This window comes from Cucurbita pepo, chromosome LG20 (genome assembly GCF_002806865.2).
Source record: "Cucurbita pepo subsp. pepo cultivar mu-cu-16 chromosome LG20, ASM280686v2, whole genome shotgun sequence".
NCBI lineage: Eukaryota > Viridiplantae > Streptophyta > Magnoliopsida > Cucurbitales > Cucurbitaceae > Cucurbita > Cucurbita pepo.
In genome coordinates this window covers 2,693,569-2,707,946 of record NC_036657.1, presented here as the reverse complement: position 1 = coordinate 2,707,946, position 14,378 = coordinate 2,693,569, and the positions used below count along the sequence as shown (strand labels likewise).

The window sequence follows — 14,378 nt, the reverse complement described above, 5'->3', positions numbered from 1 at the left end:
GTATGCCATGATTTACATCGAAATGCCACTCCAATATATATTTATTTATATTTTTTTAATTTTTTTTTAAATTTGTAATTGTATTGTATTCCACAATTTCAAACAAATAAATCCACTTTTTATTTTCAATTATACATTTCAAAAATATAATAAAATATATATTTTTTAAATTACATGTTGAAATAATAATTTGATTTGGCATCTTAGGTTGACGAAGTCGTGATAGACGACTTGTCTTGTGGGGTCCAGATGAATGGAAATCAAGAATTTATGATAAAAAATGTAAAAAGAAAAATATATATATATATATATTGTAATTTATAAAAGACCAAAATAAAAAGAAAAGGGGGAAGTCAAGAGCGTAAGCTGTGAAGGCTAAATGAGCTCCGCGTATTCTCCATCAATACCAAATTTCTTCCCACTGTTTTAGATTTAATAATTTTTAAATTTTTTATTTAAAAAAAAAAAAAGAAAGGTTTGCTTCCACGTATTAACAATAGATTATGATGGTCTTCCTTTCATATTCTTATTTTCTTTGCAATTTAGAACAATCCATGGGTTATCTTTTTTTAAATTTTATTTATTTTTTAAAGTTTACCAAATAATTGATAAGAATTTAAGTATTTAAATCTCACAAAAGAAATAAATATTTTATCTGTACGATGATTGTCAATAGTGATTATAATAACGACTTGACAAATGATGAACATATAATGGTAAATATTTTTGTTACTCAAGTGATAAATATCGTAAATCACATGAAAGAGCAAAGTTGTGTTAAATTAAGGCTTATGTTGTATTTATGGCTGTTAGACGAACACGACTCTCCACAATGGTATGATATTGTCCACTTTGAGCATAAGCTCTCATGGCTATGCTTTGTGCTTTCCAAAAGGCCTCATCCAATAGAGTTAGTATTCCTCACTTATAAACCCATGATCATTCCCTAAATTAGCCGATGTAGGACTTCCATCATCCAATAATGACAACTGGCGAACATTAGGGTGTGTTAGTAAAACGTAATAGAATATATATGTAAGTATAAAATGAATGAAAAGAAAGAAGAATATGATTTGAGCCATAGGGTCCAAACAGAAACCAAGATTGGTATAATCTAATAGTGAAGGGAGTTGATTAGATAGATGGGTCACATGGGGACCCAAACCAACCTAATATCTGAATCCCAATCCACTTTATTTCAAATGGACAAATTCCAATGGGTTTGGAAGTTGGCGAAGCAGCAGCCTATTCTTGTAATAAGGCATTAAAAAGTGGTGGATTTTCACCTGCTCTCTCACGTGACATATTTGGCTTCTTTATTTGCCATTTTCTTCTATCCATTTACGGCCCTTCGGGGATTCCCACGTACTTCCAAATCAAAGTTCCAACTCAATTACACCCTCACTCTTCCCCTCTCCATAAAAAAAGTTTTCATTTTTATCATGTTTTAACATCTTTATGTGTGCAATCTTATGACTTTTGCTCTTGTCTCCACACCTACGCAACTCTTCCTTCTTGGTGTCATCCTTGTTTTGTAATGTAATAAACCATCTTTTGCTCCAATAGGTTTCTGGGATTCAAATTCACCCATCCATTCGTGTTTATAGATTGGATTGGTGACATGATATGATTTACTTACTGTTCAGGTTGGATTCAGCTTGGGTTGTTGAATGATGAAAGTCCCACATCGGATGTGCTAATTTAGGGAATGATCATGGGTATAAACAAAATAATACTATATTCATTTGTATGAGGCCTTTTGAGAAAGCACAAAGCAAAAGCCATGAGAGCTTATGCTCAAAATGGACAATATCATACGATTGTGGAGAGTCGTGTTCGTCTAACATGGTATAAGAGTCATGCCCTAAACTTAGTCGTGCCAATAGATTGGTAAATCCTCAAATGTTGAACAAATGACTTCAAAAGAAAAGGAGTCAAGCCTCCTCGAAAGCATAGTAAAAAATGACTAAGACTCAAAGAAGTTGAGGGGAGGTGTACATCGGCTAAAATTTAGGCCTTTTGAAAGGACTCAAAGAAGTTGAAGGGAGGTGTACATCGGCTAAAATTTAGGCCTACTCGATCCCATATTTAGTAGTAAAAAATGACTAAGACTCCAATGAAGTTGAGGGGAGGTGTACATTGGCTAATTTAGGCATTTTGAGCCCTTTTGAGAAAGTCCACAGCAAAGCCACCAGAGAGCTTATACTCAAAGTGGACAATAATATACTATTGTGGCGAATCGTGTTCGTTTAACAGATATGATTTACTTACTGTTCAGGTTGGATTCGACTTGGGTTGTTGGGTAATTTATTTTTTTTATTATTAAAATTTTGTTTATTTATTCACATAGGCACATTACATTAATAACTAAAATATCAAATATTTTTAATATTCATACCAATAAATTTAAAAAAAAAAAAAAAAAAAAAAAAATCCAACCCCACCCATCGAATTGAATTTGAGATTTCCCTCTCGCCAAGCAAGTGGTCAAACCTAAAAACACGTGCAAGAGAAATGGGCCATCAAGCCCAACAAGTTGGTGGACCGAAACACAATGAAGCCCAATAATATCTGGCTTCAAAATCCGGCCCATTTTCCCCACTTTGTCAAGTGATTCAATTAGTTTTTCTTTTTTAAATTTGTCCGCCCGACATGCCTCTGTCCTCCAGCCTTAAGTTTCACAACACCAACGAATAATTGAATGATTAAGCATTTTAAAGAAATGATATCATTAATGACATTTGGAGATGATTTAGGACATGGGTTATTCGTGTAAACAGACATGGACATGATAGCGCAAGAACAACAACAACAAACAACTTCTAAATTCTGTGTGTCTTTCTTTCCTTCTTTGCTTTGAAAACAGCCACTGCCTCGGTCGCTGGATTTATATTCCAAGGCGTACGAGGAAGTTGAACAAGACAAGGAAGAGCTTAATGAGCTCAGAAGGATTACACATTCAAGAAAACGTAGAGATAAGATAAGATTAAGAAGAGCAGCGGCCTTCTTCTTCTTTTTCTTTCTAATATTAATTTCTAGAAGACAGAACTTAAGCACCTGCCTAAACATCATTATGTGGTTGGTTGTTCATTTCCTTCCCAAGTCCACACAATGTCCTTAAGGCAAGGCCTCATGTCTTTGTCGTAAAATTTCCTGTATTCCAATGTGTCCCCTGCTGTTTTTGTCACCTCCACCACAAAAAACGAAGGCGTCACTTCAAATATCTCTGCGTCTATAGCCAATTGTCCTTTCCTCCCCTGTTTGCTCCCCTGCAGTTTCACTAACCCATCTTTCTTCATCACCTTGAACCTTTCCATTTCTGCTATCTCTTCAAACTTCGACACGATCGCCGACTCTGGCTTCGTTGTCGTGAAACGTGACTGCGGCCTCTCATTCACGTCGCTCTCGAACAGACCCGACAGATCAAAACCTGGCGACAGAGATATGATGTCGAATGCATTGAAGGAATGGTTTCTCCTTGGGGTTCTGCCTGCTGGTGGTGTTCCACTCTCGTTGCTTGTACTAACAGAGCCTTCCTCCGAGCTGCTGTCGTCGAAATCGATCTGGACGTCGCTCACACCCGACATGTTTCGATTAATTTGAAGCGGCTTTGGAGTTGCTACATTTGCGCTGAAACCCTTTTTGAACCATGAATTTTCCATTAGTTTGGCCATTTTTATTCTGGTTTGTGGATTTGGGTCTAGGATTCTTGAGAGCAGCTTGCGAACTTCTGGGGGAAACCAGTGAGGGCATTTGAATTCTCCTCTCGAGATTTTTCTGTACATTTCCATTAGATTTGGGTCGTGGAAAGGGAGATAACCCGCCAGAAGAACAAACAGGACAACCCCAGATGACCAAATGTCAGCTTTAGCTCCATCATAACCTTTTTAGCAATAATTAAACGCAACAAGAACACAAATCAATACAGGGCATGATCAGTTGTTGTAATTTGAAATTGAATCAACAAACAAAAATGAAACCTTTCTTGTTGATGACTTCAGGGGCGACATAGGCAGGAGTGCCGCAAGTGGTATGAAGAAGCCCATCTTGCCGCCTAGACTCAGCCAAAGCACTCAACCCAAAATCAGAAATCTTGAGATTCCCAAACTCATCAAGGAGGAGATTTTCAGGCTTGATATCTCTATGGTAGACGCCACGGCTATGGCAATAATCAACAGCGCCAATGAGCTGCTGAAAGTACTTACGAGCAGCGTCTTCCTTGAGCTTGCCTTCAGCCACCTTATCAAAAAGCTCCCCACCTTTGACATACTCCATGGCAAAATAGATCTTGGTCCGGCTAGCCATGACCTCGTAAAGCTGCACTACATTGGGATGGCGGACAAGGCGCATCACAGAGATTTCCCTCTTGATTTGGTCGATCAACCCAACACGCATCACTTTCTCTTTATTAATGACCTTGATGGCCACGCTCTGGCCTGACTTAAGGTTACGAGCATGGTAGACTTTGGCAAAAGTGCCCTGCCCAAGCATCCTCCCAAGCTCGTACCTTTGCATTAAAATGGAACTCTTCTTCTCCATTTCTTTGGATGGGGAGAAGAACAGAGAGACAGAGAGACAGAGAGAGACAGAGAGAGACAGAGAGAGACAGAGACAGGGATTGAAGAGAGAAACTCAACCTTGCCTAAAGGAGGCAGGGTTGAAGGATCTGTGGTGAGAAAGTGAGAAAAAGGGAAGAATTGTACGAGAAGTATTTGGAATGCGAAAGAGGAAGGTTTTGGAGTTCGGTTGTGGCTGAGAATTGTGATGGGTAACAGAAATACCGGAAGCTGACCGTCTAAATTTAGGATGGCCTAAAATTGGCATTCCAAATGATGGGTATCAAATCTATAACTTTGGAGTATACAAAGAATGGCCTTTGGGGGCCAAATTTAGACAAGTGGCCAACGCATATACATATGCTCCCTCTGGGATGTAGTTTATGGTTACCTGTTGGTGTAAGATGTGCATATACAAATTGAGTAAGATATCCCAAATCAACAGTTGGGTTCGCTACTCACTCATGATCTATTTTGAATTAAAATCGTCTAGTTTGAATTTAACCGTCACAAAGAGACCATCATCATCATGTTTAGTGGTAGAGATATTTATTGGGCTGCAAGATTGTTTAACTTAAAAAAAGATTTAAGTATGAGTTTTATGTTGTTTACCATTTGTAAACTATATTCTCAAAAAAAAAAAAAAATTAAATGATTATATTAAAAAATTTAAATTAATAGATTTGTTGCAGTGTTCTAGAATTTTCTTATTTAATATTCTATAAAATAGTTCTGAAAATTAAATTTTAAGGTTTATGCAGGAGTAGTCTAGGTTCAAGTTTTTATTGATTTTGGAGAAAATATAAATAAGCAACCTGAAAAGATAAATTTAAATATAAAGTATTGGATGAAAATATAATTATTTAATATAATTTAAAGCATAGAAATTGGAATTAAATTTAGAAGGTAGACGAAGGATGATCCCTCTGACACACAGAACATGCGACTTGATTTCGAGGACACAACCACAGCAAAAGTTTCATCAAATGTATTTACAAAATTTAACAACTTGGAGACTATATGGATAAAATTAAATTCCACCAAAAAATTTAAATTACAACACAAAAACTATATAAATATTTTGAACGTCATCATACATTAGTGAGATGATGTAAGCATTTGCCACGTGGCATATGTAGATTGATCTTTTAGAAGGTGAATTTTATAAATTTACACTATGTCAACGACTTTAATTACATCATATTTGGTTAAGAACCAGATTCAATGGTATGTTATTGTCTATTTTGTGAATAAATTTTTATGGTTTTTTCAAAAAGTCTCACACGGTTAAGATAAGATAGTATTCTTTATTTATAAACTTATGATCTTCCCCTTAATTAGCTCCTAACCATCATCTCATGTCTCACACCAATAGAGATATATATTTCTGGCTTATAAATCCATGTTCTTCCCCTCAATTAATCGACGACGTGGGACTCCTCTCTTACCCATTCTCTCATGTGTCATACCAATGGAGATATACGTCCAATGTAAAACTCCTCTCCTATGTTGAAGACTGTTGAGAGGGAGTTGAACGTTGGCATTATTAGAGAATGATCGTGAGTTTATAATCAAGAAATACATCTCTATTGGTATTAGATTCTTGGGAAGCCTAAAACAAAGTCACAAGAGCTTATACTCAGGGAATTTAAATAAGTTTAGGTTTAGGGTCTAGAAATAAAGTGAAAGGTCAAATAATTTGGGTGAAAAATATAAATGGATGCATAGGGAACAAACTCAAAGTCACGTTCATGGAACATGCGGGATGACAAGTTGATGGGAGAAAAAAACAGCGGCGCACGTGCCACATGCGTGTCTTTGTTGCATTATGCAGAACATGATAAGCGTCAAAACTCCTCCGTACAAACTTCCCCTCCCTTCAATTTGACACCATTTGTATTGAACTCCACAAATCACCTTTGAACCATTTCAAACAAACCGTTGAAATTAGTTTTCACTCTTAGAAACAACCTCGAATACGTTCGAATACGTTCTAAATCAACTGAATTTTATTTAACAAACTTCTCTCGAACCAACAAAGAGCTCCCTTCAAACCAACAAATGGTACTAATGAGCTTCTTTCGAACTAGTTAACTGTTAGATATGTGAAAGAAAAAGAAAGAGAAGATAAAAAGAAAAAGGGGTAAAGTCCAAAATCCAAATACCGAAGAAGGGAGGTCTGACTGTTCCTGGGTGTCCTCCCAAACTCAGAGAACCAGAGATCGAGAAATGAACTCTTCTGTCTTTTTCCTCTTCGGTTAATTATTTTATTGTAATCCATTCAAAACATAGATAGCCACAAAGGGGGATTCCTTGCCTTCGCATCATAATATCCTCCACTTGAGTATGGGGATGGATAGATATTGGGTTATATTCAAATAAACAAATGAATTGACACCAATATGGAGACACTATATAAATTAGCAGAGTATTAGGGGAAACAAGAAAAGGCAGAACAGGCAACCAGCTGAGAGGGCTCCAATCCATGGCAATGGATACCAGTAGTGGTACCACACACCAAGAACGTTCCCGGTGCTGTTTCCAGGAATGGATGCAACTTCAGCGCCAAGACCTGACCCTCCTCCAATCGCTTCACAAAAAACCAAATCACAACGACCACGAAGAAATCAAAACCCTCATCTGCAGTTGCATCGCTCATTTCGAGGATTACATCTCCACTCGCAGCCGCTTGGCTCAGGAAGACCCATCCACCTTCTTCGCGCCCACATGGTGCACGTCCTTGGAGAATTCCCTGTTGTGGATCGCAGGGTGTCGCCCCACCATTTTCATACGCCTGGTGTACGCGCTGAGTGGGTGCGAGGTGGAGGCGCGCCTACGGAAGTGGATGGAAGGCATGAGGAATAATAATGATGATCACAATAATAATTTTAATAGCATTAGCAGTGGTAGTGATAGTGTGGGGGAGCTGTCCCCGACCCAGATGAAGCGGGTGGATGAGCTGCACATGAGGACCCTAAGAGCAGAGGAGAAACTGACGAGCGAGATGGCGAGCTTACAGGAAGAGTTAGCGGACCAGCCGATTGCGGTGATCGCGAATGAGATGGAGGGGACTGGGGAGATGAACGAGGAGGCGGAGATGGCTCTGAAGGAGCATGAGACGGCAATGAGAGGGATTATGGAGAAGGCAGATGAGTTGAGGCTCAACACTCTTAAGGAGTTAGCTTTGGAGATTCTGAAGCCACCACAGGCCCTCCAGTTTCTGGCTGCCAGCAAGAAGCTTCATCTCTGCCTACATCAATGGGGCAAATGGAGAGATGAGAAGCATGGAAGAAGATCATATTGTGACTAAATCCATCCATTAATATATATAATAAAATTATATTAGTATAGAGGAAGCTAACTACTTTTTTCATTTGGGAAAAACAAAAAAAAAAAAAAAAAAAAAAAAAAAAAAAAAAAANAAAAAAAAAAAAAGACAATGTTTGTTCCTGTTTTATTAATATGTTGAGTTTTAGCAGAGTTGATTAATAATAATATTTTAGCAGCTTCAGTTGAACTATAATGAATGCTTATATAATCAAAAGACATTACAAATCCAAAAAGTACGTGTTGTTGTTTATGATTGATTATGTAGTCTGTTTGTTGGCATCAAATTCATCACTAAATTACCCTGCTGCTCAAAGCAGAGGAACCATAATCCACCCAGATTATGAACATTGGAGCTTCAATTGAAACTAAGCAAAAGAAAATAACCCATCATATTTGCATAAATGATGGAATTGGTATGAGAATTTAATGAGCAAAACTTTAAATGGAATCGAATCGCACTGTTTTTCGTATTTATAGAACACCACTAGAAAACAGAGTGGCAGAGCCAAATTAAGAGGAGCAGAAAACAGAGAGGAAAAAATGAATGAAATTAAGGAAAGATCATTATTATTATAATTATGGTTATTGTTTTGTTGGTGGTATTTTTGGGAGACGTTTGGGTTGCCCCCATTGCCTGAGGCGAATCTGGATGAGAGAAATGGAGGCCAAGAAACGAACGCATTGCAATGGCGTAAGCACCTCCAAAATGCCCTTCATGGTCTTCAGCCTTACGCAGTCTGCAGCCTTCATGGTCCTTTCGAGGCCAAGCAGCATGCCCTTGATGGCCGCATCGACTAAGCCCTCCACCTTCCCCACCACTGCTGGCATCGGATCCCCATTCCTGCGTCGGGTCTCCAGCCTAGAGAGCTGAACCATGTGGTGATCCGCAAGCGCCATCTGCTGCCTCTCCATGTCTCTGTCCACCCTGTCCTCCTGGGCTTTGATCTTCACGCGGAGCTGCTCCAGCTTAAGGAGCTGATCCGGGGAGAGTGCGGAGGGGAGGATGAGGCGGAAGGCCATCGAGGGCTTCCATCCAGTGACCCAGCTATAGGCGGCCTCCAAGGGGGTGACCCAAGAAGGGGAAAAGAAAGCGAGGACGTCCTGGTGGGCGTGGGCCCATTTGACGGTGTAGTAAAGCTTGATATGGGCGGTGAGCTTTGAGACCAGGCTGCGGAGGTGGGGCTCTTGTTGTACTTCCATCATGCCACCGCTGCCGCTGCCGCCGCCGCCGCCTGTGGAGGCGTAGAGGAGGTGCTTTACCAAGTCTTCCAGTTCCGACACCCAGCTCTCGAAGAAATCGGAGAATCTCTCTTCCACTTGGGTTCCCATTTGGGATCCAAACCAAAACCGAATTCAATTATTATTTCTTCCAAAATGGAACCGGCTGGCCCCCTCTACAATTACATATATGATAAATAGTACCTCTCGGCCCACGTGGAAGCCATTCAGCAGCCCACGTAGGTGCTGCGCTGGGAATCCACGCATGGCCTACAAACGCAGAAGTGGAATTCAAGGAGCCAAGTGACGCTTCGCATTCACCAAGGGAAACATACTTAATTTTCTTTATCCTTAAATTACCATTCCTTTCTTAACTATTTAATACTTTTTAAAAATCAATTTATAATTGATTTAACTTTCATTAAACATTTAAAGATTTGCTTAGTAACTTATAGAGTTCAGGAATAAAATAATTAAATATGTTTTATGACTAAATTTATAAGTTAAATTTCTCCATTTATTTATTTTATTATTAAAAAAAAATAAAAATAAAAATTAAATGACTGAAAGTGGAGATTAATTAAAACACACGACAAAACCAATGCTTTGACTAATATTATTTATCAATAATTATATGAATCCAGAATTCCTCTGACCCTGATTTTATTTTTTTGTAACCAATAGACAGTTTAATAGTCAAAGTCGTGTGTTGATTTGATAATAAGTTTAAATTATATATTTTTTGATAAAAATATCTAAAAATTTGTTATTTTGTGTGTTTTAAATGAAAGATATTATTATTAAGAAAACTTTTAAATCCACGTAAATATAACTTAATTAATCAATGACTATATAATAAGCGTAGCATTTGGGGGCAAATGTGGAAGAGACGAAGAGTGAAACCGCCCACAGGTAACCCAAAATCTGGGGCTGCTTGCTTGCGACGTGCTCCCACCTCAATCCATTTCCTTTTCTACGTGGACTTTCCCTTAGCTTTTTGGTCTTCTTCTTTCTTTTACAGCCGCTTGCCTTTTTTTTCTTAAATTTATTCCCTTTTCTTTAGGGAACAAATGAATGTAGACCATGTTATAGATTCACCGTTTATTTTTCCAAAGCAAGAAGGCCGCAATAAATGGTGCCAACAATTTTCTCCTCACACCCACACTCTCAAAGAGGCTATACATTTGTTTATAGATATATATTAACACCCACAAGCAACATACTAAACTTGCAACATTCACAGACATTTCATCAAACACCTTACGGGAATAACATAACTACCCACCAATACGATCCTCCGTTCGTCATACCGATGTCCTTCATCTATCTATTTAAGTAGTGTTTCTTTTGTTTGAAGCTTTCCAATGTGGGACATTCATGACTTTGGGCAACCTTGTAATATGGGCCGTTTGTAAATTAGGTTGTTTCTGCAGGAATTGTCCCACTTAAGTTATTTCCCCTCAAATCCTGAATACAAGATGATTGAAATAATTTGATAAAAAAACAGATGAGAGGTCAAGTTTTTGAAACCCTCAAATTTAAAGAGGGCTCAAGCGACAATTTATTGACAAACTTTCATTCACGTAAACTACTTAATACACCCATTACTTCAAATATACAATGCAATAAGCTCACAGTCACAACAGCTCTATTGATTCCTAGGCTGCATTATACAGAGTTCATTCTATGAATATGAATATGAATATTTCATCGGCCACGCCCATGCATGCCTTCACATAAATATCAGAAGACATAAAAGGAAAAGGGCAGAGCTCAGATCCTCCCACCAACTTATTCAAAATTTTTAGAGGAAAAGGTACAAAACCATGCTGATCTATAATAAACTTTCACACAAACCCAATCAATCAATCTATAATCCACCTGAGTGTTGCAGACAACTACTTCAAATTTTCTGTTGTTGAATGCTGAGAAACACGAGATATTAATTCCTGAAAACAAACCATAAAAGAAAAGGGTTAATTCTCTTCTCCCAAGCCGGCCAAGTTGTTCCATGTATGTTTGCAAGTTCATGACATTACCTCAGAGTAGCGAACGTGATCGTGACGCAAATTCGAAGATTTTACAATGGTTTCCCACTTGGTACTGGCTGATGTTCTTGGGCTCTGCGGCTTTTGATACAACTTGTTTCCAAGATTTGATCTTTTTGAGGAAACTGAAGGCAGTGTACGCCACAGCCAAGACTCGGAAGGAGACTTTGGTAATGGTGGAGGTTGAGCAGATATCACTTTGACACTTTTTGGATCTTCTACTTTGACTAGCTGATAATTGGTCTTGGAGTAATGTTCTTCATCAGCAGTACCCACATTAGAATATCCCACTTTGGAGCCATCATCAATAGCATCTTTGCTTTTAGATTCTGCAGCTTCACGCTCCAGCCTCCCTTCTTCAACCAGAGTTAAGCATTTTACTTCTAGGAAAGAAGGCTCCACAGTGGTACTTTCTTCCATTGCTCTGCTCTCAAATGCTATCTCATTCTTCCCACTACGACAATCAAATTTCTTCTCCTCATCCAAATGGGTTGAATTAAATGGAGGATTTGTTTCAGTAACACTTGCAATATCTATATAGAGTGTCTTCTCTATTAGGGGACTTTCCATGTCAACCCCGTGTCTAGTTGCTCGAATGGATGGTGTATCATGAAAGTCAGTATCACCTTTAGATTTGGAGATAATCTCAACTTCTTTAGGAACTACAAGTGAATGCTTCCTACAAGGAGACTGTGGCGCTTCATTCCGGAAAGGAGAAGCAGCCCTAGAATACCTGAAGGGCGAAGACCTACCTCTCATTTGCCGGTCGGTCGAGGAAGGAAAATGTTTTGATTCACCAGCCCACTTTTCTTTAACCTCCGGCAGCTTAGGTGATCCAGCAGCAGCTTCTGGTTTTTGTTTGTAAGCAGCCTCCCAAGCATGCTGTAAGATGTAAAGTTTACCGGCAATTATACTTGAATGCATGAATGGGAACAAAAGGAAAGTAAATAAACACTAACCTTGTTGATTTTTTGGCTGTGTGAAAGGTGGTGCATTGCTCTGCTTCTCATTCCGTGCACAGGATTAAGAAGGCCCAAAGAGTTTTTGAAGCATATATTGGGTATTAGACCACAACCTCTAGCTGATATATTAACTGAATTGTCATATTCATCATCCACAGAGACAGAGTCACTCTCTTCATCTACTTCATCTACTAAATGTACTTCATCTTTTCGATACTGAAGTAAGAGGGTAGAGTCGAGTCGTTGAAGTGGAGACATCCTCCTATTCTCAGATGTCACCTTCTTAACTTGTCTAGATTGTTCAACTGCTACAAGTTGCTTCTTTAAGGAATACCTAGCAGGCTCCAAAACCATTGCCTTGGCTGCAGGCAAGAAGCGGTTCATCATGAAATCTCGAGTTTGAGGATCTGTTCGGAATGTTCCTGATGGTCTCACCATGGGACCATTGTATCCACTTAGACCACTAACACTACAGTTGTTAATAGAGAATGAACCAGTGAGGGACAGTGTCTCACGTGCATCAGAAAAATCATCGTCGTCGTCGTCGTCATCATCATTCTCAGTCTCAGATGCCAAGTTCCTTGCATCACTAGCTTTGCTCGACTCTAATCTCACGACAATGGCATTAGAAGAAGTTGCCTCAAGCCCATCTTGATGACAAGCTTCCATTTCCGTACTATGATTTTTAACATCCACAGCCCTCCGAAAGGAAAGCCTTGGAGTAGAACAAGTCCTTTCAGGAGGCTGAGGCAGCTGAACCTCAGGTGAGGCGGAGCCACTATCATTCTTAGCTCTCCCTGGAATATGCTCCCAGTGAAAGGGAACTGCAACTGGTTCTGTAACTTGCTCTAAATTGAATTGTGGTCTAGAAACCGGAAAGGTACTCCGTCTACTAAGTTGGGAATTCTCAGATTTCTTTTCATTCACTTTAGCTAAAGAACTAGATGCCTTGGAAAATCGCCTCACAGACATGAGCGGTGCATTAAAATTGAGTTTTCTTTCCTCCATTGCGTACCCAACCAATAAAAACTATGGGAAGAAAATTAAACTACCGAAGTAAGTCTGCAAGAAAGATGAGAGCAAAAGTCACCAACACCGCCAATTTTGACTGGAAAAATAAACCTCATCTGATAAACCCTCTTACTAGCCTACATTCTGGGCTGGTTTTAACTCATGTCCGATCAGACACGACACAAATCAAAGATCAAATTAGCAAGAAAATTCATTCAGAAATTCTGGGGGGATCAGATTTCATAGAGAAGAAGATTCAACAGCAACCCAGTTTCCAGTTTCCCCAAATTCCCATAGTAGGAAGATAACAAACATGTGGGGGTAGTCAGAAAATGGAAGGATGGAAATTAAACATCTAAATCCGTAAAATTAAGCGAACCCCAGATGAGAATTCTGAGCTCCACCCCCTGAAAGTATGTCCAAATGCGAAAACAAACGCAAAAGAGATAACAAATTGAACCGATTTCAGAGATTACGAGACCCCAATGAAAACAAACAGAAGAGAAGACAGAGCATTAACGCATTTTACAGAGAACAAAACAGACAGAGCAGCAGAGAGAAGATAGTCTTACCAGTAACAGGGAGAGACGGCCAAGAGAGAGAATGATCGTCCCTGTTAGAAGGAGTCCATCCATATATGATGGCGTGTAGTTAGGGAAAATGAGAGACGAGAAAGTGAAATGAGTGACTTTTTGAGCGCCAAACTGTGAGTGTGTAGTGTGTTTGGCCCGTTGCTTTAGGCCGATGATGGGGGTTTCAATTCAATTTTTCACGCGCTCTCCGCTTTCGACTTTTCTTCGCTCCGACCTCTCTCTTTGATTGTGGTCACGAGGAATACAGTTGAGTAACGACTGATAAAAGGGCGGAACAAGAATTGATTGTGCACTTTCTTCCTTGCCCCGCTTGGTCCACCTACCTTTCTTCTCTCACTGTCTCCCAATTTATTCCTTCAAACCATACACCAAATAATTCATTTCATTACTGGTTCTTAAAATTACTTTTGGTCAAATTCTTCCCAATACTTCCATAATAAATATTTGATATCCACAAATGTATATATTTTTTTTCTAACTTTATGTACGTTTATTTTAAATTTAATCCAAAAAGTTGTCTCGTAAAGATAAAGATTGTATGATTACTTATCGAACATAGATTTAGCTGCTGAACATTCCTATATAAAATATATAATATGTTACCGATCTTGGGTGTTTGCTAAACAATATTTATTTTATCCATGGGTTGATAATGAAAGA

General features: G+C 38.9%; 4 protein-coding genes across 4 annotated transcripts; 1 reads left to right on the top strand and 3 right to left on the bottom strand.

Moving 5' to 3' along the window:
* Positions 1-2,760: 2,760 nt before the first annotated feature.
* LOC111782929 (CBL-interacting protein kinase 5-like) lies at positions 2,761-4,540 on the bottom strand. The gene is made up of 2 exons (XM_023663780.1): positions 3,981-4,540; positions 2,761-3,883 (listed from the first exon to the last, which is right to left on the bottom strand). The coding sequence occupies exons 1-2, from the start codon at positions 4,537-4,539 to the stop codon at positions 3,072-3,074; spliced, it is 1,371 nt and encodes a 456-aa protein (XP_023519548.1). The 5' UTR covers position 4,540; the 3' UTR covers positions 2,761-3,071.
* Positions 4,541-7,041: 2,501 nt separating this feature from the next.
* Positions 7,042-7,866, top strand: LOC111783526 (protein DOG1-like 1). The gene has a single exon (XM_023664454.1). It carries the CDS (start codon positions 7,042-7,044, stop codon positions 7,864-7,866), a length of 825 nt encoding a protein of 274 aa, XP_023520222.1.
* A 561-nt stretch (positions 7,867-8,427) lies between these two features.
* LOC111783340 (protein DOG1-like 4) lies at positions 8,428-9,256 on the bottom strand. The gene has a single exon (XM_023664267.1). The coding sequence runs from the start codon at positions 9,213-9,215 to the stop codon at positions 8,469-8,471; it is 747 nt and encodes a 248-aa protein (XP_023520035.1). The 5' UTR covers positions 9,216-9,256; the 3' UTR covers positions 8,428-8,468.
* Positions 9,257-10,629: 1,373 nt separating this feature from the next.
* LOC111783567 lies at positions 10,630-14,010 on the bottom strand. Its single transcript, XM_023664494.1, has 4 exons — positions 13,698-14,010; positions 12,112-13,176; positions 11,144-12,034; positions 10,630-11,053 (listed from the first exon to the last, which is right to left on the bottom strand). Exons 2-4 carry the CDS (start codon positions 13,120-13,122, stop codon positions 11,003-11,005), a joined length of 1,953 nt encoding a protein of 650 aa, XP_023520262.1. The 5' UTR covers positions 13,123-13,176; positions 13,698-14,010; the 3' UTR covers positions 10,630-11,002.
* Positions 14,011-14,378: the final 368 nt, after the last annotated feature.

Bases quoted from the DNA above. Each gene is read 5' to 3' on its own strand.
- LOC111782929 (XM_023663780.1), bottom strand. From the start codon at position 4,539: ATGGAGAAGAAGAGTTCCATTTTAATGCAAAGGTACGAGCTTGGGAGG. The intron at 3,884-3,980 runs GTTTCATTTTTG...ATTGCTAAAAAG, and splicing joins TGAAGTCATCAACAAGAAAG to GTTATGATGGAGCTAAAGCT.
- LOC111783526 (XM_023664454.1), top strand. From the start codon at position 7,042: ATGGCAATGGATACCAGTAGTGGTACCACACACCAAGAACGTTCCCGG.
- LOC111783340 (XM_023664267.1), bottom strand. From the start codon at position 9,215: ATGGGAACCCAAGTGGAAGAGAGATTCTCCGATTTCTTCGAGAGCTGG.
- LOC111783567 (XM_023664494.1), bottom strand. From the start codon at position 13,122: ATGGAGGAAAGAAAACTCAATTTTAATGCACCGCTCATGTCTGTGAGG. The intron at 12,035-12,111 runs GTTAGTGTTTAT...TACATCTTACAG, and splicing joins ACAGCCAAAAAATCAACAAG to CATGCTTGGGAGGCTGCTTA. The intron at 11,054-11,143 runs GTAATGTCATGA...GTTTGTTTTCAG, and splicing joins ATCACGTTCGCTACTCTGAG to GAATTAATATCTCGTGTTTC.